Source organism: Trachypithecus francoisi, unplaced genomic scaffold (genome assembly GCF_009764315.1).
Source record: "Trachypithecus francoisi isolate TF-2019V2 unplaced genomic scaffold, Tfra_2.0 Lachesis_group17, whole genome shotgun sequence".
Taxonomy (NCBI): Eukaryota; Metazoa; Chordata; class Mammalia; order Primates; family Cercopithecidae; genus Trachypithecus; species Trachypithecus francoisi.
Window position 1 is genome coordinate 69,165,629 of NW_022681462.1, and position 23,052 is coordinate 69,188,680.

Sequence of the window (23,052 nt, forward strand, 5' to 3'; positions counted from 1 at the left end):
TTCAAAAAAAAATTCTCTTCACGTAGCATAGTGACTCAGCAAATTTGCATGTAATTTTAGATGTCAGAGCCCCAGAGAGTGGGGGACGGTGGGGGAAAGGCAGCGTTAGTAACAACAAAGAAGTCCTACCATTATGAGAGAAAATCATCTTCAATAGTTCTGATTCCAGGAGTAAGACACACTAGGTGTGTTTTCATATTTAAGAAGAGAACTATTTGACAAACGAACACTCCCTAAAAATATAAGAATGAAGTTTCTGAGGTTACATCATTGTTATCACCTCTCTTCTCTCTCTCTCTCTCTCTCTTTCTCTCTGTGTGTGTGTGTGTGTGTGTATTTTTTTTTTTTTTGAGACGGAGTCTCACTCTGTGGCCCAGGCTGGAGTGCAGTGGCGTTATCTCGGCTCACTGCAACCTCCACCTCCCAGATTCAAGTGATTCTCCTGCCTCAGCCTCCCAAGTAGCTGGGATTACAGGCTCTTCTCTGTATTTAAAGGAAGAATGATTCTTTGCTGGTTAGTTTGCACTAGGCTTGTTGCTTGTAGAATATCAATTATTTATTCCTCCTCATTATTTATTACTGAATTACACTCCAGCATTTTTCCCAAGTTGGTATGAGGTTTTTGGTTCCTAGAACTAAGTAAATATTTTGTCAAAATCAGAAAGGACTTTACCATTTATTTATTTATTTTTATTTTATTTTTTGAGACAGAGTCTCACTATTGTCACCTAGGCTAGAGTGCAATGGCGGGATCTCAGCTCACTGCAACCTCTGCCTACTGGGCTCAAGTGATTCACCTGCCTCAGCCTCCCAAGTAGCTGGGATTACAGGTGCCCACCAACACACTTGGCTAATTTTTGTATTTTTAGTACAGACAAGGTTTCACCATGTTGGCTAGGCTGGTCTCGAACTCCTGACCTCAGGTGATCTGCCCGCCTCAGCCTTCTAAAGTGCTGGGATTATAGGTGTGAGCCACTGCGCCTGGCCAAGACTTTACTATGTAGAAAAGCTGGGCTGTGAGTACAGATTGTGGAGAAGTTGCTAATACCTGAAGTCGTAGTAGAAATTCACCCACTGTAATCCAGTTTCAGTGCTACGTGCTAGAATACTTCATGTGCTTTTATTTCCTTCCAGATGTGTTATTCACCCACTTCATTCATCTTTATCCAGTGAAGAGCAGCAGGCTGTGTTTGTAAAACCTCCTGTAGGAGTAACTAAGATTATAATTTCCACCAACATTGCTGAGACATCCATAACCATCGATGATGTTGTCTATGTCATCGATTCTGGGAAAATGAAAGAAAAGAGGTATTCCGTCTTGTGGTGATGTAAGAGAGGGGCTAAAAATGCTTCATTTAGGGAGACACAGTTGTTAATGGCTAATGCTATTAAGCTATATGGATTACTGTATGAAAAAATAATTTATGAAAACTGCACGTGGATGCGTGAGTGATTCTGTAGCCAAGAGCATGGAGCTTAACATCAAATGGGGATGAAAAGTAATGAATTGCTTTTTCTCTCTTTTTGTCATGTGATATGATATGTGCTTGTATGAAAAAGGGTTGAATAAAGAAACTATCTAGTTTGGGAAACTCTGCATTTGATGCCACTTAAATCAGCATTAGCTGCTCCTACCAGGGACTCAGCTATCCCGGAATATACAGGGCACTGTGTCCTTCTACAGGAGGAAGCTGGTTCATCTGTTCTGTCCATGCCAAGCAGTCTTGGCCACATTTTAATAAAATGACTCAATTTTGTATTTTCTTTTTCTTTATAGATATGATGCCAGCAAAGGGATGGAAAGTCTAGAGGACACTTTTGTGTCTCAAGCCAATGCTCTACAAAGGAAAGGCCGAGCAGGCCGTGTTGCATCTGGGGTCTGCTTCCATTTATTCACTAGCCATCACTACAATCACCAGCTTTTAAAGCAACAGCTACCAGAAATACAAAGAGTGCCACTGGAACAGCTGTGTCTAAGGTGACATCTGGTTTTTTGTGTTTTCCTTCCAAAAGGTCTAAATGTTTCTCACTCTATTAAGTTCCATGTTTTCCTTTTACTTCTAGAAGATATTTGGCTAAGAATGACCACCAATAATCTCATTTATTTGCAAAGAAAAAGATCCTTAGTGTTACCTTTACCATTCCTTTTAAATTTCTGCACATAAAGATCTCTTACATTGCAGAGCATGGCCCTAAAATAGAGCTTAAGAATATATATGTAGGGCCAGGCGTGGAGGCTCACGCTTATAATCCCAACACTTTGGGAGGCTGAGGAGGGTGGATCACCTGAGGTCAGGAGTTTGAGACCAGCCTGGCCAACATGGTGAATGAAACTCCATCTCTACTAAAAATACAAAAATTAGCTGGGTGTGGTAGCGCACGCCTGTAGTCCCAGCTACTTGGAAGGCCGAGGAAGGAGAATCTCTTGAACCTGGGAGGCAGAGATTGCAGTGAGCCGAGATCGCACCACTGCACTCCAGCCTGGGCAACAGAGCGAGAATTGTCTCTAAAAAATAAATAAATAAAATAAAAATGAAATTTAAGTAAGTGAATTACTGTCAATTCATGTCTTAAAGTGAACTACATTAAGTGAGAAAAGGCAAGGTACCAAAAATATACATGTTAATAAAAATGTGAAATTGTATGTTTATAAGTTGGCAACTTAAAAAAGAGCTGTATGTGAAGTAAATAAAATTTTATGTATGTTACACTTTTCTTTAAGTTGCTGATATTCATAATTTGTCTTTTTAAAATGAGAACTCTTTTTCTGGATGAAGTTCATAATTTAAAACACTAGTTTTTGAAGAGCTATCACAAGGCAGGACACAATGCAGATTAATTTTATAAACAATGACTGCAACTTTGGGCCAGGCATGGTGCCTCATGCCTGTAATCCCAGCACTTTGGGAGGCTGGGGCAGGCAGGTCACCTGAGGTCACGAGTTCGAGACCAGCCTGGCCAACATGGTGAAACCCCCATCTCTACTAAAAAAATACAAAATTAGCCAGGTGTAGCGGCACAGACCTGTAATCCCAGCTTCTCAAGAGGCTGAAGAAAGAGAATCACTTGAACTTGGGAGGTAGAGTTTGCGGTGAGCCAAGATCACACCATTGCACCCCAGCCTGGGCAATAAGAGTGAAACGCCGTCCCAAAAAAAAAAGTAAATAAATAAATAAATAAATAATGACTGCACCTTCAGATGTGCGAAGGAATAAGTGGATCATTTAAAAATTTTTAATAAATGCCTTTAATTGTATAGCAGTCAGAACGATCTAAGCTATTCATGTCCAGTTTTTTATTATGGTAAAAATACTTAATATGAGATCTACCCTTTTCATGTCCAGCCCCTGGCAACCATTCTACTCTCTGCTTCTGTGAGTTTGACTATTTTAGATACCTCATACAAGTAGAACCATCCAGCATTTGTCTTTTTGTGACTGACTTATTTCACTTAACATAATGTCCTCAAGGTTTCATCCATGCTGTTGCATATTGCAGAATTTCTTTCTTTTTTAAGCCTGAATAGTATTCCACTGTATGTATATATACTGCACTTTCTTTTTTTTTTTTCTTTTTTGAGACGGAGTCTTGCTCTGTCACCCGGGCTGGAGTGCAGTGGCCGGATCTCAGGTCACTGCAAACTCCACCTCCTGGGTTTACGCCATTCTCCTGCCTCAGCCTCCGGAGTAGCTGGGACTACAGGCGCCCGCCACCTCGCCTGGCTAGTTTTTTTTTTTTTTATTTTTTTAGTAGAGACGGGGTTTCACCGTGTTAGCCAGGATGGTCTCGATCTCCTGACCTCGTGATCCGCCCGTCTCGGCCTCCCAAGTACTGGGATTACGGCTTGAGCCACCGAGCCCGGCCTATACTGCACTTTCTTTATCCACTCATCTGTCAGTGGACATTTAGGTTGTTTCCATATCTTGGGTATTATGAATAATATTACAGTGAACACAGGAGTGCAAGTATCTCTGCTGTGTGCAAGATTCTTTTTTTTTTTTCTTTTTTTTTTGAAACAGAGTCTTGCTCGGTCGCCCAGGCTAGAGTGCAGTGGCGTGATCTTGGCTCACTGCAACCTCCACCTCTGGGTTCAAGTGATTCTCTGCCTCAGCCTCCCGAGTAGCTAGGATTTCATGTGCGCATCACCACGCCTGGCTAATTTTTGTATTTTTAGTAGAGACTGGGTTTCACCATGTTGGCCAGGCTCGAACTCCTGACCTCAAATGATCCACCTACCTCAGCCTCCCAAAGTGCTGGGATTACAGATGTGAGCCACTGCGCCTGGCCTCTGTGCAAGATTCTGACTTCAATTCTTCTGGGTATATACTTAGAAGTGGGGTTGCTGGATCATATGGTAGTTCTATTTTTAATTTTTTGAGGAATCTCTATCCTGTTTTTCATAGTGGCTGCATCATTTTACATTCCCACCAACAATGTGCAGGGTTCCAAGTTTTCCACATCCTTGCCAGCACTTATTATCTTTTGTCATGAACTCTATTTTATAATTCGATCCCACCATTAAGGAGAGAAGCATTTTGAAAGTTTATAGAGAGAATTTTATTCTGAATATGAGTAAGTTTCAGAATCTGAAAGTGCTTCTGTGGTTTATTGGTAGAAGTAGAAAACACGAGATTTTAAAAATTTGTGTTTAAACTTGTCAATTATTCTCACTCACAAGAAATTATTCCTGTGTCATCCCCCACCAGAAATAAAATTAGCAAATTGTTATTTTGTTTCCTTTTCAGAATTAAAATTTTAGAGATGTTTAGTGCTCATAATCTCCAGTCTGTGTTCTCTCGGCTCATTGAACCTCCACACGCCGATTCTCTTCGTGCCTCAAAAATACGATTACGAGACTTAGGAGCATTAACTCCAGATGAAAAATTGACCCCTCTTGGGTATCACTTGGCCTCTCTGCCTGTGGATGTGAGAATTGGCAAACTAATGTTGTTTGGGTCCATCTTCCGCTGTTTGGATCCTGCTCTCACCATTGCTGCCAGTTTGGCTTTTAAGTCTCCGTTTGTAAGTAAACAACATTCATCTAAACTGGAGTCTCTAAGAGGACGACCATAGGTCTCTAAGGGGACCATGGGGGAATCAAGGGCATGTGAGCCCCCTAAAAATTTGCTTGTATGTTAGATGTGAATTTTTTAGGGCACATCTGCATGGGAGGGAGAAGGTCAAAAATAAATTTCTGAAAAGACAAAAACAAATAAAGATTTTTTAGGGAACAATGTCATCTAATTTGTTCTTTATTTCATTACTATCTGCTCTTTATTCTTTCCTTCTTTCTGTTTACTTAGGTTTAGTTTGCTCTTCTTTTTCTAGTGTCTTAAAGTAGAAGGGTAGGTTATTGTTCTGAGATCTTTCTTTTTTATGTAAGCATGTACAGCTCTCAGTTTTTCTCTAAGGACTATTTTAGCTGTGTCCCATACATTTTGGTTTTCCTTTTCATTCATCTCAAAGTATTTTCTGATTTTCCTTTTTATTTATCCTGTGACCCTTTATTATTTAGGCATGAGTTGTTTAATTTCTATATATTTGTGAGTTTGCAAAATTTTTTTCATTATTGATTTCTAATTTCAGAGAACATATTTGTACTATTTCAATCCTCTTTAAAATGTATTGAGCTTTGTTTTATGGTCAAGCATATATATGGTCTATCCTGAAGGGTATTCCAAGTATACTTGAGAAGAAAGGATTTTCTGCTGTTAGGTGGAGTGTCAGTCTGCCTTTTTTTTTTTCTTCATTAAAACAAATCTTTTTTACTGGTCCTTTCATGATAAGCAATCTGCCTTTATTTTTATCATGGCTTATTTTATATAGTTAGGGGAATCAATGAATGTATTCATTTTCTTCAGTTTTAATGTTATATGTCATCAAATTATAAACTCACAGATCTGCAGAAAGATCTTAGTCCAGCTCCCTGACTTAACAACAAATTATAAACCAGCTGGTCCAGTGGTAGTGAGTTATCTCAACTGATTGTTGAGACTTGACTAGTCTTTAAAAAAAGAAAGAAATGATAAAACCAAGAACCAGAAGAGGTGACATAACTTGCTGGGGGTACACAGTATCAACCTTGTGAACAGGACTTCCATTGCCTTTTCCCAAATCATCTAAACCAACCTCTCACTGACCATTTTCTTTTATTGGAATAAAGAAAGACTCATTAGAAATGTTGATGTCTGGTGTGAGGTTCCGTGGTATAATGGTGAGCATTCTGGACTCTGAATCCAGAAATGTTGATGTCTCCCTTCATTTAGTGATCTGAAGAAAAAACAAGAAAAAAGAGAGAGAGAGAAGAAATGTTGATATCATCCTTGGCCAAAACTGAGCACCTGTCCTTTGCTGGACTCTGTAAACATAATATTAATCTCCCACGTGCAATCCTTTTCCCACTGGCCTGTCTAAAAAGGAAGGAATTTTACTTCCAAGTAGAAACTAAAATTTTACTGCTGTTATATTCGTTATAAGATTATTTAAATATACAAAAATTAGAAGCACTATGGTTGGTTTAGAATGATTTTCAGTGGTGTTGCAGCTAGGGCATTGGTTTAGATTGCCATGAGAAACTACTGCAGCTCATGCTGGTATCTTTAGAGCCTGAGAAGGCAGAGAAATATCACTGGATTAATGAATTAGTATGTGTAAAGCGGTGAAAATTTACTTCCCTGCTGATTTTACACATTTGTAGGGAAAAGGAAGACCTGTAAACATTTGTAATAAAATAAGAGGATTCTTCCCAGTGTAGATTTTTAAGTAAAACAATAAATAAGAGTAAAACACTAGTGTGAGTATAGAAGCAAGGGAGATTCAAACGTAGAAGATGAGTAAGAATCTGTAAAATAAAGAACACAGATAACAGAATGTTAGGTTTTAAATGTAGCTTTAGAATGAGTGGCTCTTTGATGACTCTTGCCACTTGGAACTAAAAGACCCAGAAGAGCTTATTTTGGGTGGGTAGGCAGACTCACAGAGCAAAGACTGTGAGCTTGCCATTTACCATCATAATTGCCTTTAATTAGCTGACCCACTGATTACACTTTTCCACGCAAAATCCTTTCCCAAGGCATCTGGCTTTAGCAATAGGAAAATGCCATTTGAAACCTCAGATAAAAAGTGTCCTGTAGGACCTGGGGTGTGGTGGCTCATGCCTATAATGGCAGCACTTTGGTAGGCCAAGGTGGGCCAATTGCCTGAGCCCAGGAGTTCAAGACCAGCCTGCACAACTCCATCTCTAACGAAAATTTTAACAAATTCGCTGGCATGATGGGGCACACCTGTAGTCCCAGCTACCAGGGAGGCTGAGGCAGGAGGATTGCTTAAGCCTGGGAGATCAAGGTTGCAGTGAGCTATGATCGCACCACTGCACTCCAGCCTGGGCAACAGAACAAGACTCTGTCTTTAAAAAAAAAAAAAAAAAGTGTTCTTTAAATCTGATTTTCCTCTCTCCTTTAGGTATCTCCCTGGGATAAAAAAGAAGAAGCTAACCAGAAAAAGCTGGAATTTGCATTCGCAAACAGTGATTATCTGGCCCTTCTACAAGCATATAAGGTAAGCATATGACCTAATAGCTTCGTTTTATTCCCGGTGTTGGCGCTAAAGACTGAGTAAGTTAGTTTGATTTTCTCCAAAATTTAGGGATGGCAGCTAAGTACAAAAGAAGGTGTGCGTGCAAGTTATAATTACTGCAGACAAAACTTCTTGTCCGGAAGAGTTCTGCAGGTGAGTTGTGTCTGTGGCTTTTTCTTCGTTTTGTATTAGAGTAGCTCACCAGAGGGTGCTGCGACTTTGTCTTATGTGTCCTGTCTTAACATTGCAAATGTTATTTCTGGAGTATGTTTGGCTTTACCAGCCATGTAAAATGGACTCCTGCACTGTGACATCGGGCTTTCTGTGCTGAACCTTTCCACTGACCTTCTTTTCCTCTTTGTGGTGAATTTTTGTTTACTTATGTGGAGGATAGGGTAGAACATAGGCACTCTGAAGATTGCTGCTTACTGGAAGTCAGTTTTTTCAGTAATTACACCAGGGATGCTTTTTCATTTGTTTGTTTGTTTGAGGTAGTCTTCTTCTGTCACCCAGGCTGGAGTGCAGTGGCGTGATCTCGGCTCACTGCAACCTCCGTCTCCCGGGGTCAAGCGATTCTCCTGCCTCAGGTACCTGAGTAGCTGGGATTACAGGTGCATGCCCCTATGCCCAGCTAATTTTTTTGTATTTTTAGTAGAGATGGGGTTTCACCATGCTGGCCAGGCTGATCTCGAACTCCTGACCTCGTGATCCACCCGCCTTGGCCACCCAAAGTACTGAGATTACAGGCTTGAGATACCACCCCAGGCTACCCCAGGCATTCTTAACCTGAATCTCTAAGCCCCTGAAATTGTATACAAAATTGTATGCTTATGCATATGTGCATTATTCTGGAGAGACGGACCATAGCTTTCATCAGCTTTTCAGAGGAGTCCATGGCCGTCTCTAATCTCCTTACCCTCTCCCCAAAACCAAAGAACTAATACTGAACCAGATTTTGTTATTTTTCTTACATCTATCAGAACCTACTAAGTGAATATAATGAGTATACAAGAAAATGTTTAGCCGGGCTTGGTGGCTCATACCTATAATCCCAGCACTTTGGGAGGCTGAGGATTGCTTGAGCCCAGGAGTTTGAGACCATCCTGGGAAACATAGCAAAACCCCATCTCTACAAAAAGTACAAAAATCAGCCAGACCTAGTGATATGGGCCTGTAATCCCATCTACTCCAGAGGCTGAGGTGGGAGGATCACTTGAGCCTGGGAGGTCAAGACTGCAGTGAGCCATGAACGCCCTACTATACTCCAGCCTAGGCCAACAGAGGGAGATCCTGTCTCAAAAAATAAAAATTAAAAATGTCTTATATTCTGTATAATGTAGACAGGACTTCTGTCCCCTGTTGCAACAGTGTTTTAGGTGCCCTTCCAAAGTGGAATGAGGCCAGGGACTATGGCTCACGCCTGTAATCCCAACACTTTGGGAGACTGAGGCAGGCAGATCACTTGAGGCCTGGAGTTCAAGACCAGCCTGGCCAACATAGTAAAACCCCATCTCTACTAAAAATACAAAAAATTAGCTGGGCATGGTGGCTCCTACCTATAATCCCAGCTACTCAGGAGGCTGAGGCATGACAATCCTTGAACCCAGGAGATGAAGGTTTCAGTGAGTTGAGATTATGCCATTGCACTCCAGCCTGGGCAACAGAGGGAGACTTTGTCTCAAAAAATAAATAAATAAATAAATTCCAGAGTGGTATGAGAAGCCAAAATAATGATAGCACACATCTTTGCAAAGCATATTTTACTCAAAGATTTTGGGGCCCTGCACAGTGGCTCATGCTTATAATCCCAGCACTTTGGAAAGCCAAGGCAGGCAGAACCTTTGAGCCCAAGAGTTCAAGACTAGCCTGGGCAACATGGCGAAACCCCGTCTCCACAAAAAGTATAAAAATTACCCACGGTGATGGCGTATGCCTGCGGTCCCAGCTACTTGGGAGGCTGAGAATCACTAATCAAAGGAGGGGTATTTATATGTACAGGGCAATAAGAAATATTTTCTCAAGTCATTAAGATGCTTAAATATAAGATGAGAATATTTCTTTTAAATTATATTTCCTACTAAATTTATTTATTTACTTTGTTAGGATATGTGTAGATTTTGCTGTGACTTACAAGGTCCATCAAACAAGAGTTGCATCTTTTCACTAAACTCCAGCTTAGATTGTAGGATTATTTTTATTAAGATTTCAATTAAAACTTTGTCATGAAATGGAAACTGTGGTATATTAACTCCTAGTTATATTATAGTTATCCATGTACACTTGAGACATTGCAAGAAAATACTTAAACTATCATTGAGAGACAGGGTAGTGTTGCTTAGCTTTCATTTCTTCAATGATTATTATCTCCTCTTTGTCTGATATGCAGCCCATGTGAGAACAGTAGCCACAAAAGAAAGAAGTCTGTGCTTTATTTCTCACATTTGTGCTCAACCACTAAAAGGAGCATCTAAATCTTAAACCAAAGCCAGGCGTGGTGGCTCATGCCTGTAATCCCAGTGCTTTGGGAGGCCAAGGTGGGCAGATCACCTGAGATCAGGAGTTCAAGAGCAGCCCGGCCAACATGGTAAAACCCCCATCTCTATTAAAAATACAAAAATTAGCTGGGCATGGTGGCACGTGCCTGTAGTCCTAGCTACTTGGGAGGTTAAGACAGGAGAATCGCTTGAACCCAAGAGGCAGAGGTCGCAGTGAGCTGAGATCGTGCCGCTGCACTCCAGCCTGGGCGACAGAGCAAGACTCTTGTCTCAAAAAAAAAAAAAAAAAAAAAATCTTAAACCACTTAATGATGTCCCTATTCCTAGGAAAAGATATGAGCCAGCAAGACCATAAGGAAGGAGAAAGAGGAAACATTCTGCTGAGTTCCACCGAGAGCACGAACCACTCTAGGCCTGAGTAAGGAATTGAGAGGACAGGAGCAGAAATGCAAGTAGGAAAAGCTAGACAGCAGACAGTGCCGCAGCACTTGGAGTTGGAATTCCAGTTAAAACCAAGTGCATTTTTTGCTGTCCTAAGAATTTCGTGGAAAATCAGGCCTACCCAAAATCCAACGAAAGTGTTTAAAATTGTAATCTAGAGTTAAATAAATGATCTTTGGATTTACTGAATTTTTCAATTTCTGCATAACTGTTTCACTCTGCCTGCCAGTTAGTGTAAGTGAAAGCTGCTTCTTGGAAATGACCAGACAGCATCCTCTTCCCATCTGAGTGATGAATCCGCTTGAGCCTCATTGCTATCCCCTGAAATAATGCATTTTCGTAGTCACTCATTTTTGTAAGACTTAACACTGTTATGCTGATGCCCTTGCTTAAAGGTTTTTCCACTTCTTTTAGGAAATGGCCAGCCTCAAACGACAATTCACGGAGCTGTTATCGGATATAGGGTTTGCAAGGGAAGGGCTCAGAGCAAGGGAAATTGAGAAAAGGGCCCAAGGAGGAGATGGTGTCTTAGATGCCACAGGAGAAGAGGTAAAGAATGAGGAGTTGGTTCTTGTTTCTCTTTGATTAGTACCTAAATACGATCTTAACCTGAGAACACATGTAGACATTCTTCACTTAAGCCTTATGAGCAGTGGGTTAATGGCATTCTTGATTTTCTACTTTGCACAAATAAATATCAGCCGACCCGGCACAGTGGCTCATGCCTATAATCCCAACACTTTGGGAGGCTGAGGCAGGTGGATTGCTTGAGCTCAGGAATTCGAGACCAGCCAGAGCAACATGGTGAAACCCCACCCCCACCCCCATCCCTGCAAAAAAATTAGCCAGGCATGATGGTGTACCACCTGTCGTCCCAGCTGCGTGGGAGGGTGAGGTGGGAGAATGATCTGAGCCCAGGAAGCAGAGGTTACAGTGGGCTAAGATTGAGACACTGAACTCTAGCCTGGGTAACAGAGCCAGACCCTGTCTCAAAAAAAAAGAAAAAAGTATAGAAAAATTTTTTTAAGTGTCAGCTAACACTCATAAGAATAAAGGGGGCTGGGCACAGTGGCTCATGCCTATAATCCCAGCACTTTGGGAGGCCAAGATGGGCAGATCACCTGAGGTCGGGAACTCGAGACCAGCCTGACCAAGATGGAGAAACCCTGTCTCTACTAAAAATACAGGCGTGGTGGCACATGCCTGTAATCCCAGCTACTCGGGCGGCTGAGGCAGGAGAATCGCTTGAACCCGGGAGGCAGAGGTTGTGAGGAGCTGAGATCGCACCATTGCACTCCAGCCTGGGCAACAAGAGCGAAACTCTGTCTCACAAAAAAAAAAAGAATAGAAGGTTTTCTGCTCATCGTTGCTGTTGTTTTTGGTTTTTAAATTTCATGCTGCTTCTTGATAAATTCATAAAAGGTAGAATAGACTTCCGGTAGAATTTTCTTAGGCCAGCATTTTTTCTAACAAAGGACCATTTTTTTCTATAACTATAGGAAGAGCACTTCTGTAAGATGAACCTGATGCCCCTGTGTTCCAAGTGCAGTTAGCACTTCCTGGAGATTCTGAACATCTCATGAACCAGAATTTTTTTTCTCCATTTATACTTAAGAACACTGGCTTTGTAACTGCTTTGCAAAAGTCTAGAAAGTCATTGTAGGCTCCTTGGAATGGATCCAATGTGACTGTGGTCCAGTAGATTTGTTTTTTACTTAGAAATAATTTTTCTAGCAAAGAGATAGAAATTAGATGCTCTTTTTTTGCTTTAAGGTAGAGATCAAATATAATAAAATGGTAAATTCTATGGCACAGACATAACCATATTAGAGCCAGACGCAGTGGCTTATGCCTGTAATCTCAGTACTTTGAGAGGCTGACACAGGCAGATCACTTGATGTCCAGAGTTAGAGACCATCCTGGCCAACATGGTGAAACCCCGTCTCTACCAAAAATACAAAAATTGACTGGGCATAGTGGTGCACGCCTGTAATCCCAGCTACTCGGGAGGCTGAGGCAGGTGAATCGCTTGAACCTGGGAGTCAGAAGTTGCAGTGAGCCGAGATGGCGCCACTGCACTGTGGCCTGGGTGACAGAGCAAGACTCCATCTCAAAAAGAAAAAAAAGAGGCCGGGCATGGTGGCTCACGCCTGTAATCCCAGCACTTTGGGAGGCCGCGGCAGGCGGCTAACCTGAGGTCAGGAGTTCGAGACCAGCCTGATCAACGTGGAGAAACCCTGTCTCTACTAAAAATACAAAATTAACTGGGCGTGGTGGCACATGCCTGTAATCCCAGCTATTTGGGAGGCTGAGGCAGGAAAATCACTCGAGCCCAGGAGGCAAAGGTTGCGGTAAGCTGAGATCACGCTACTGCATGCCAACATGTCAGCCTGGGTGACAGAGCGGGATTCCGTCTCAAAAAAAAAAGAAGAAATAGCCGTGTTACTTGTTAATTAATGCTGTACTTTTCTCATAGGCAAACTCAAATGCTGAGAACCCCAAGCTGATATCAGCAATGCTGTGTGCTGCTTTGTATCCAAATGTAGTGCAGGTAACAAAACATTTTTCCTAGATCCTTCTATTTTTTGTTTGATTTGTAGCCAAGTGATGTAAGTTAAGATGTGCATATTAATCATCTTAAAGAGATACATACACATGTGTGCGCGTACACACACACACACCCTTTTAAACTTAGTATACATTTTCACTCCTTCAGTTCCCCAAATCTATTTGGATACGTTATTCAATAACACATTTATTGTATAACATTTTTAATCCTTCTGACATATGATATTCCAAAAATTAAAATAGACATAAATGTCAGTCAGCCAACCTATATGTAACTAACTTTCTGTGTTAGTTGGAAACTTGATTCAACTATAGTTTATCTTACGCCCTCTACTCTGGACTAAAAGTAAATAGCCAGGCATGGTGGCTCACACCTGTCATCCCAACACTATGGGAGGCCGAGGTGGGCAGATCACGAGATCAGGAGTTTGAGACCAGCCTGGCTAACATGGTGAAACCCCATACCTACTAAAAATACAAAAATTAGCTGGGCTTGGTGGTGCATACCTGTAATCCCAGCAATTCAGGAGGCTGAGGCAGGAGAATTGCTTGAACTCAGGAGGCAGAGGTTGCAATAAGCCAAGACCATGCCACTGTACCCCAGCCTGGGCCACAGACCAAGACTGTCTCAAAAACAAACAAATAAATAAATAATAACGGCCAGGTGCAATGGCTCACGCCTGTAATCCAAGCACTTTGGGAGGCCGAGGCGCCTGAAGCCGGGAGTTCGAGGCCAGCCTGACCAATATGGAGAACCCCCACCTCTACTAAAAATACAAAATTAGCCAGGCGTGGTGGTGCATGCCTGTAATCCCAGCTACTCGGGAGGCTCAGGCAGGAGAATCGCTTGAATCCGGGAGGCGGAGGTTTCAGTGAGCCGAGATCACGCCATTGCACTCCAGCCTGGGCAACAAGAGCGAAACTCCGTCTCAAATAAAAATAAAAAGTCAGTGCTTTGCCATAAGACCACCTGTGGCCAGACTACTGGAAACGCTACCTGAGTGTGCTCTTGGACTTTTACCTGAGTTTTGATTATTCATCCCTAACAAGGTACCATTTTCCCCAAAGAGTTTGAATTTGGCAGAATACTGAATCATTTTTCAAAGCCTTCACTTTTTTTATTAAATCCTCAGTTAACATCTGACTGATGTATGGCTCATTTTCTGCTTAGCACTTGTCTGCTTTTCAAACCATTTGAAATGTACTTTTAAAAAATTGTGCTTTGTAGTGTGGTTATGAAAGGAAAAAAAAGTCATTTGGATATAGATTTACTGGTTTTGCTATCATACTCTAGTAATGTAAGGTCTTACCGTTGGTGGAAGCTGGGTGAAGGGTACAAGGAACTCAGTACTATTTTGCCACTTCCTGTGAGTCTATAATTATTTCAAAATAAAAAGATTATTTAAAAAAGAATGTGGGGGCCAGGAGCATTGGCTCATGCCTGTAATCCCAGCACTTTGGGAGGCTGAGGTGGGCGGATTGCTTGAGCTCAGGAGTTTGAGACCAGCCTGGGCAACATGGCAAAACCCTGTCTCTAAAAAAAGAAAAAGGAAAAAGAATGTGGGGAAAAATCATGTGGAGACTTAAAATGTAGAAACAAAGAACATAAATGTGGGATAAGAAGTTTTAGGTAACAATATAGTTTTGAGGCTAAACCAAAAAGGAAAAGGTGATTTATCTGACTGTATATCTAAGAACTCATCAATAAGAAAGACTTGGGCCCTGCTCTGTCGCCTGCCATTGCTCCCCAGGCCCTGAGTGGTTCACGGAGCAATAAAGACAGATTTCAGGGCCGGGCGCGGTGGCTCACACCTGTAATTCCAGCACTTTGGGAGGCCGAGGCAGGCAGATCACGAGGTCAGGAGATCGAGACCATCCTGGCGAACATGGTGAAACCCTGTCTCTACTAAAAATACTGGCGAACATGGTGAAACCCTGTCTCTACTAAAAATACAAAAAATTTAGCCGGGCATGGTGGCGGGTGCCTGTAGTCCCAGCTACTCGGGAGGCTGAGGCAGGAGAATGGCGTGAACCTGGGAGGAGCTTGCAGTGAGCCGAGATCGCACCACTGCACTCTAGCCTGGGCGACAGAGCGAGACTCCGTCTCAAAAAAAAAAAAAAAAGACACATTTCAGGTGCCAGGAACTTGCACCTCCAATCCCAGATGTTCAGCAAAAGCTCTGTGATTCTGGCCTACAGTGGCAACCTGGACACCTTCTGTATGTGGCTCAAGGAACAAGGCTATGACATCATTGCCTACCTTGCCAACATCAACAAGAAGGAAGACTTCAAGGAAGCCAGGAAGAAGGCACTGAACCTTGGGTCCAAAAAGGTTTTCATTGAGGACATTAGCAAGGAGTTTGTGGAGGAGTTCATCTGGCCAGCCGTCCAGTCCAGTGCACTGTATGAGGACTGCTACCTCCTGGGCCCCTGTCTCCCCAGGCCCTGCATCACCCGCAAACAAGTGGAAATTGCTCAGCGGGATGGGGCCAAGTATATGTCCCACAGTGCCATGGGAAAGGGGAATGATCATGTCCAGTTTGAGCTCACCTGCTACTCACTGGCCCCCCAGATTAAGGTCATTGCTCCTGGGAGGATCCCCAACTTCTACAACCAGTTCAAGGGCCGCAGTGATCTGATGGAATATACAGAGAAACATAGGATTCCCATCCCAGTCACTCCGAAGCACCCATGGAACATGGATGAGAACCTCATGCACATCAGCTATGAGGCTGGAATCTTGGAGAACCCCAAGAACCCAGTACCTTCAGGTCTCTACATGAAGATCCAGGACCCGACCAAAGCCCCCCAACACTCCCAACATTCTCAAGATTGAGTGAAAAGGGGGTCCCCGTGAAAGTGACCAGCATTAAGGATGGCACCACCTACCAGACCTCCTTGGAGCTCTTCGTGCACCTGAATGAAGGCGCAGGCAAGCATAGCGTGGGCCATATTGACATCGTGGAGACCCGCTTCATTGAAGTGAAGTCCTGAGGTATCTGCAAGACCCCAGCAGGCACCATCCTTTACTACCCTCATTTAGACACTGAGGGCTTTGCCATGGACCAGGAAGTGCGCAGAATCCAACAAGGCCTGGGCTTGAAATTTGCTGAGTTGGTGTACACCGGTTTCTGGTACAGCCCTAAGTGTGACTTTGCCTGCCACTGCATCACCAAGTCCCAGGAGCAAGTGGAAGGGAAAGTGCAGGTGTCCATCTTCAAGGGCCAGGTGTACATCCTCTGCCAGGAGCCCCACTGTCTCTCTACAGTGGGGAGCAGTGAGCGTGAACATGCAGGGCAATGGTGAGCCAGCCAGTCGATGCCACCAGTCTCATCAACATCAGTTCCCTCAGGCTGAAGGAATATCATCATCTCCAGAGCAAGGTCACTGCCAAATAGACCCCTGTACAATGGGGAGCTAGGGCCGCCTCACTTTGCAGATTCCCCAAGTACAGGCACTAATTGTTGCGATAATTTGTAATTGTGACTTGTTCTCCCTGGCTGACAGTGTAGTGGGGCTACCGGGCCCCAGCTTTATTCCCTGGTCCCCCTGAAGCCTGTAAAAGTGGTCATCAAAGGGAAGGGTGGGGGGCAGCTACAGTGGGGAGCTATAAAATGACAATTTAAAAAAAGAAAAAAAGACTAAGGCCGGGTGTGGTGGCTCACATCTGTAATCCCAGCACTTTGGGAGGCCGAGGCAGGCAGATCACCTGAGGTCAAGGGTTTGAGACCAGCCTGGCCAACATGGTGAAACCCCATCTCTACGAAAAAATACAAAAATTAGCTGGGCGTGGTGGTGAGTGTCTGTAATCCCAGCTGCTTGGGAGGCTGAGGCAGAAGAATAGCTTGAACCTGAGAGGCGGAGGTTGCAGTGAGCAGAGATCGCACCATTGTACTCCATCCTGGGCTATAGAACATGACTCCGTCTCAAAAAAAAAAAAAAGACTAAATAAAAGATCTAATAGATCTAATAGAACCTAATAGAAACGTGGGCAAAGGACATGACTGAACAGATAATACATACACAAAAATTATATTCAGTGTTACTAGTAAGAAGAAATGCAAATTAAAACAGCAAAGAAGGCTGGGTGCGGTGGCTCACACCTGTAATCCCAGCACTTTGGGAGGCCGAGGCGGGCAGATGACAAGGTCACAAGGTTCAAGAGCAGCCTGGCCAATATGGTGAAACACTGTCTCTACTAAAAATACAAAAAAAAATTAGCCAGGCGTGGTGGCCGGTGCCTGTTGTCCCAGCTACTCGGGAGGCTGAGGTAGGAGAATCGCTTGAACTCGAGAGGCGGAGTTTGCAGTGAGCTGAGATTGCACCACTGCCTCCAGCCTGGGCGACAGAGCGAGAGTCCGTCTAAAAAAAATAAAAAAAACAGCAAAGAAATAGCCTCTTTTTACTTTTTAAATTGGCAAAACTGGGCTGGGCAGAGTGGCTCGTGGCACTTTATAAGCCTGAGGTGAGAAGATCACATGGGGCCAGGAGTTTGAGATTAGCTTGGGCAACATAGTGAGACCTTGTCTCTAAAAAAATTTTTTTAAAAATTAGCCAGGCGTGGTGGTGCATGCCTGTAGTCCCAGCTACTTGGGAGGATGAGGTGGGAGGATAACTGGAGCCTGGGAGGTTGAGGCTGCAGTAAGCTGTGATTGTGCCACTGCACTACAGCCGGGGTGACAGAAGTGAGACCCTGTCTCAAAAAATAATAAATAGGCAAAACTTTTTAAAAATTATAATACTGCCAGATGTGGTACCATGCACTGGTAATCTCAGTTACTTGGGAGGCTAAGACAGGAGGATCACTTTAGCCCAGGAGTTCAAGGCTACAGTTAGCTATGACTGTACCTGTAAATAGCCATTGCACTCCAGCCTGGGCAACATAGAAAGACCCTATCCCTAAAATAAAAAATAGGCCAGTAAGGTGGCTCATACCTACAATCCCAACATTTTTGGAGGCCCAGGTGGGAGGATTGCATAAGGCCAGAAATTGAAGACCATCCTGGGCAACATAGCAAGACCGCATCTCTACCAAAATAGATTAAAATAAATAAATAATTGTTTGATAATAATGCAAATAAATAAATATAATGCTGGTGCTGTCATGAACCCCCCAAAATGAGTACTCTTACTCTAAGTAGGAATATAAGTTTATACTCCCTTTCTAGATAGCAGCTTTATTCCTAGGGATTGTTATTAGGAAATAATTAATTGCATATTTGTACAAAGATACAGCTGGGAGAATATTCATTTCAGCATATTTATATTTCAGCATGTTTATAATTCCAGACAATCTAAATTTGAAATAACAGGGAATTTATTGGTTAAAGTATTATAAATTCTTACAACAAGGTCTCATATATCCATCGAAAATTATGTTTTAGGAAAATATGTCACAACATAGAAAAATGTTCTTAATATATTAAGTTTTAAAAAGTAGGTTATAAAAAAAGATTCTATTTTAGTTTCAAGACATGTTTATTTTCAAGATATTGAAAATACATCATTTTCAAGCTATTTTATTTATATTATGTGTTTATGTTTTTTTCTTTTTATATATAAAAATATAAATTTGGAAGAGAAGATTAAAATGATATTTACTGGCTGGGCACAGTGGCTCACACCTATAATCCCAGCACTTTGGGAGGCCAAGGTGGGTGAATCATGAGGTAAAGAGATCGAGACCATCCTGACCAACATGGTGAAACCCCGTCTCTACTAAAAATACAAAAATTAGCTGGGTGTGGTGGCGTGCGCCTGTAGTCCCAGCTACTCGGGAGGCTGGGGCAGGAGAATCACTTGAACCTGGGAGGTGGAGGTTGCAGTGAGCCAAGATTGTGCCACAGCACTCCAGCCTGATGACACAACGAGACTCCATCTCCAAAAAAAAAAAAAAAAGGCCAAACACAGTGGCTCACGCCTATAATCCCAACACTTTGGGAGACCGAGGCAAGTGGATCATCTGAGGTCAGGAGTTCAAGACCAGCCTGACCAACATGAAGAAACCCCATCTACACTAAAAGTACAAAATTAGCTGGGCATGGTGGTGCATGCCTGTAATCCCAGCTACTTGGGATGCTGAGGCAGGAGAATCACTTGAACCCAGTAGGTAGAGGTTGCAGTGAGCCAAGATTGCGCCATTGCACTCCAGCCTGGGCAACAAGAGCGAAACTCCATCTCAAAAAAAAAAAAAAGCCCGGCTCAGTGGCTCACGCCTGTAATCCCAGCACTTTGGGAGGCTGAGGCAGCTGGATCACAAGGTCAGGAGATCGAGACTATCCTGGCTAACACAGTGAAACCCCGTCTCTACTAAAAATACAAAAAATTAGCCTGATGTGGTGGCAGGCGCCTGTAGTCCCAGCTATTCGGGAGGCTGAGGCAGGAGAATGGCGTGAACCCAGGAGGCGGAGCTTTTAGTGAGCCCAGATAGCTCCACTGGACTCCAACCTGGGCAGTAGAGAGAGATTCCATCTCAAAAAAAAAAAAAAAAGATATTTACTGGTCTGGGTGCGGTGGCTCACGCCTGTAATCCCAGCACTTTGGAAGGCCAAGGCAGGCAGATTGCTTGAGGTCAGGAGTTCAAGACCAGCCTTGCCAACACGGTGGAACCATGTGTCTACTAAAAATACAAAAATTAGCTGGGTGTGGTGGCACACACCTGTAATCCCAGCTACTTGGGAACCTAAGGCAGGAGAATTGCTTTAACCTGGGAGGCGGAGGTTGCAGTGAGCCAAGATCGCACCACTATACTCTGGCCTGAGAGACAGAGTGCAGAGTGAGACTCAGTCTCCAAAAAAAAACAAAACAAAACAAGAAAGGTGTTGGGATTGGGATACTCAGATCTCTGGTCCAGTGTCATCAGCTGGGTCACTGCACCTGATCATCAGTACAGAACCAAAATATCGACATAGTTTTCTCCCACATGGCCACAATGTGGTATAGTCACCCAGAGCCACTGTACCTATATTCACACTTCTTGGTGGAAAACAAAAAAAGCATGTGCTTGTTCTGCTTTCAGAAGGAAACAAAATAAGAAAGAAAGGGAAGAAACAGGAAAGCTATTCAGGCAAGACTGAGCAAGACTGGTTTTGTGCTTTTGTGCCAAGAGATACTTTCTATGAGAATATATATATTATATGTCTTTTTTTTTATTTTTGAGACGGAGTCTTGCTCTGTCGCCCAGTATTATACGTCTATTTTTACAAATACTTGTTGTTTAGGTGAAAAGCCCAGAAGGAAAATTTCAGAAGACCAGTACTGGAGCTGTCAGAATGCAACCAAAATCGGCTGAGTTGAAGTTTGTCACCAAGAACGATGGATATGTACACATTCACCCTTCATCAGTGAACTATCAGGTCAGAACGGTGGTGTATACTTAATGTTTACAGGTCGTCCTGGGGTAGGAAACACAGTCCCTTAAATTCAGCCACACCATGTTCTGTCACTTGCTGTGCCCAGCAGCACCACTGTCTTAGGGAAGATTGAATAAGAATAAACAGACTAGAAATTGGACTATTTCTGGAAAGACTATTTCCATTTGAAGAAAATTCTACTGAATACCAAAAAGTACTCAAGCCTGCTTTCAGATATAAAATTGTTTCTTTGCAATGGTAATTGAAGTCATGAGCTAATTACATCACTGAATCTGTGCCTTAAAAGGAAATGAATGACCTATTCTTGCTGATCCCACTTCCTCAGCTCTCAGCCTGCCACTGTGAGGCTTCTGCCCCCACCACTTTACTAAACCCATCAGAAGTTACAAATAACTTCTTAGTTGTCAAAGCCAGTGTCATCCCTTAGTCCTCATCATGCTACCTCTCACATGGTATTTGACATTGCTAATCTCTCTTCCTCTTGAAATTCTCCTTGATGTTATTTTTGCTTCTGAAATATCACTTTCTTCTCTCTCTCTGGTCATCCTCTCTATCTCCTTTATTTGCTTCTCTGCCTTTGCTCTGAAACAGTGGTTCTATCCTTTGTCCTTATTCTCTCACCATCATGCACTCTTCCTGAACCACCAAACGCACAACAGCACTTACACATCCCAACTACCGCTTACACACAGACACAGACCCCAGATCTTCTCTCCAGACCTGCATTTTTTTTTTCTGAGCTCTCCTACTGGAAAGCATCAGCAAATTCTTTTCTTACGCCAACTCAGTTGGTCACCAGGTCCCATCAATGCCTCCTTTTTGACATCTCAGATTTGCCTTTTATCCCCACTACAACTTCCTTAGCTCGAACCCCAAACATCATTTGCCTGAAATTCTATAATAATCTTACTTCTGGTGCTTTCTCTCTCCAACCTTCTACTACTCTACTGCTGCCAGAATTACCTTTACAAAACATCTATTTGACTATGTTAATTCCCTGCTTAAATCTTCATATCCAGAGTGTACCACACACTCTCACATGACTCTTCACATGGTCCTTCCTATACCTTGTCCCCAAGTTAGAAACATTCAGGCTGCTCTATCCTCTGGAACTACTGAGGACCATGTTCACAAAGCCTGGAAAGGATTTCCTTAAGCTTAGAGGACTTTGAGGATCAGGAGGTCATCTGCCCTTTCAGCCTGTTAGGAACCACAGGCCTGAGTTAGCTCCACGCCCCCTCCTTTTTTTTTTAATACTTTTTTTTGTTTGTTTTGCATGCTTCTCCAAGAAAGAACTACTCCTCTTTTGAGAATCCAAATCGTTCATGCACCCATGTGATATCTACTAGCACCTACTCTGTGCCAGGCACTGTTGTAGGCTATTGAGGACAGTGGAAGAACCTAGATGGACACAGTCTCTGCCCTCAAGGAGCTTATGTTCTAGTGAGGGAGACAGGCAGTACATAAGTAAACAGAATCTCAGGTAATGCTATAAAGCAAAATAGAGCAGGATAGAGAGACAGAGAGTGACAGGAGAGGGGCCCTGTACATGGGGTGGTCAGGGAAGAACTCCAGGAGGAGAAAACAACTGAGCAAATCCTAAATGAAAAGCGAGTCAAGCAGATATAGAGAAAGGAGAAACATTCCAGCAGAGGACATAAGTGCAAACACCACAAGGTGGGAGTGTATCTGGTGTGTTCCAGGAAGTGCACATAGAGGCCAGTGGAGAGGGATGATCATGGGTGAGAGTGATGGGAGATGCATGGGGACGAGGGGCAGGGTGGGGCAGGGCGGACCTGGTAGACCTGGTAGCCCTGGCAAAGCCTTGAGATTTTAATCCTTGGACACCATTGGAGGGTTTTGAGCCATAATTGAACTTAATGTTTTTATTTTTATTTTATTTATTTATTGAGACAGAGTGTCTCTCTGTCCCCCAGGCTGGAGTGCAGTGGCACAATCTCAGCTCACTACAACCTCCACTTCCCAGGTTCAAGCGATTCTCCTGCCTCAGCCCCCTGAGTAGCTGGCATTACAGGCATGCGTCACCGCTCCCAACTACTTTTTGCAGTTTTGTAGAAATGGGGTCTCACCATGTTAGCCAGGCCAGTTTCAAACTCTTGGCCTCAGGTGATCCACCTGCCTTAGTCTCCCAAAGTGGTGGAATTACAGGCATGAGCCACCACGCCCTGCCAGACTTACGTTTTTAAAAGATTACCTTGATTGCTGGGTAGAAAAGACACTGTAAAATGCAAAAATAGAAGTGGGGAGAGCACTCGAGAAGCCATCACAGTGGTTTCTGTGAGATGACAATGGTTTGTACTAAGTTAGTAGCTGGGTACAGTGGCTCATACCTGTAATCTCAGCACTTTGAAAGGCCAAGGCAGACGGATGACTTGAGGTCAGGAGTTTGAGACCAGCCTAGCCATCATGGTGAAACCGCATCTCTACTAAAAGGACAAAAATTAGCCGGGCGTGGTGGTGCAAGCCTGTAGTCCCAGCTACTTGGGAGGCTGAGGCAGGAGAATCACTTGAACCCAAGAGGCAGAGATTGCAGTGAGCCGAGATCACACCACTGCACTCCAACCTAGGCAACTGAGCAA

General features: G+C 43.2%; 1 protein-coding gene and 1 pseudogene across 3 annotated transcripts in view; both read left to right on the top strand.

Annotated features, from left to right (window-relative positions):
• The window catches only part of DHX57 (DExH-box helicase 57), a 76,735-nt gene that overhangs the window by 47,404 nt on the left and 6,279 nt on the right, over nucleotides 1–23,052 (top strand). For all 3 annotated transcript variants that reach the window (XM_033175954.1, XM_033175956.1, XM_033175955.1), the window contains exons 15-22: nucleotides 1,135–1,308; nucleotides 1,778–1,978; nucleotides 4,746–5,022; nucleotides 7,462–7,557; nucleotides 7,645–7,728; nucleotides 10,926–11,060; nucleotides 12,988–13,062; nucleotides 20,300–20,434. In XM_033175954.1, coding sequence (XP_033031845.1) covers nucleotides 1,135–1,308; nucleotides 1,778–1,978; nucleotides 4,746–5,022; nucleotides 7,462–7,557; nucleotides 7,645–7,728; nucleotides 10,926–11,060; nucleotides 12,988–13,062; nucleotides 20,300–20,434 — 1,177 coding nt within the window. The remainder of the gene's footprint in view (nucleotides 1–1,134; nucleotides 1,309–1,777; nucleotides 1,979–4,745; nucleotides 5,023–7,461; nucleotides 7,558–7,644; nucleotides 7,729–10,925; nucleotides 11,061–12,987; nucleotides 13,063–20,299; nucleotides 20,435–23,052) is intronic.
• LOC117062433 lies at nucleotides 15,159–16,791 on the top strand (annotated as a pseudogene).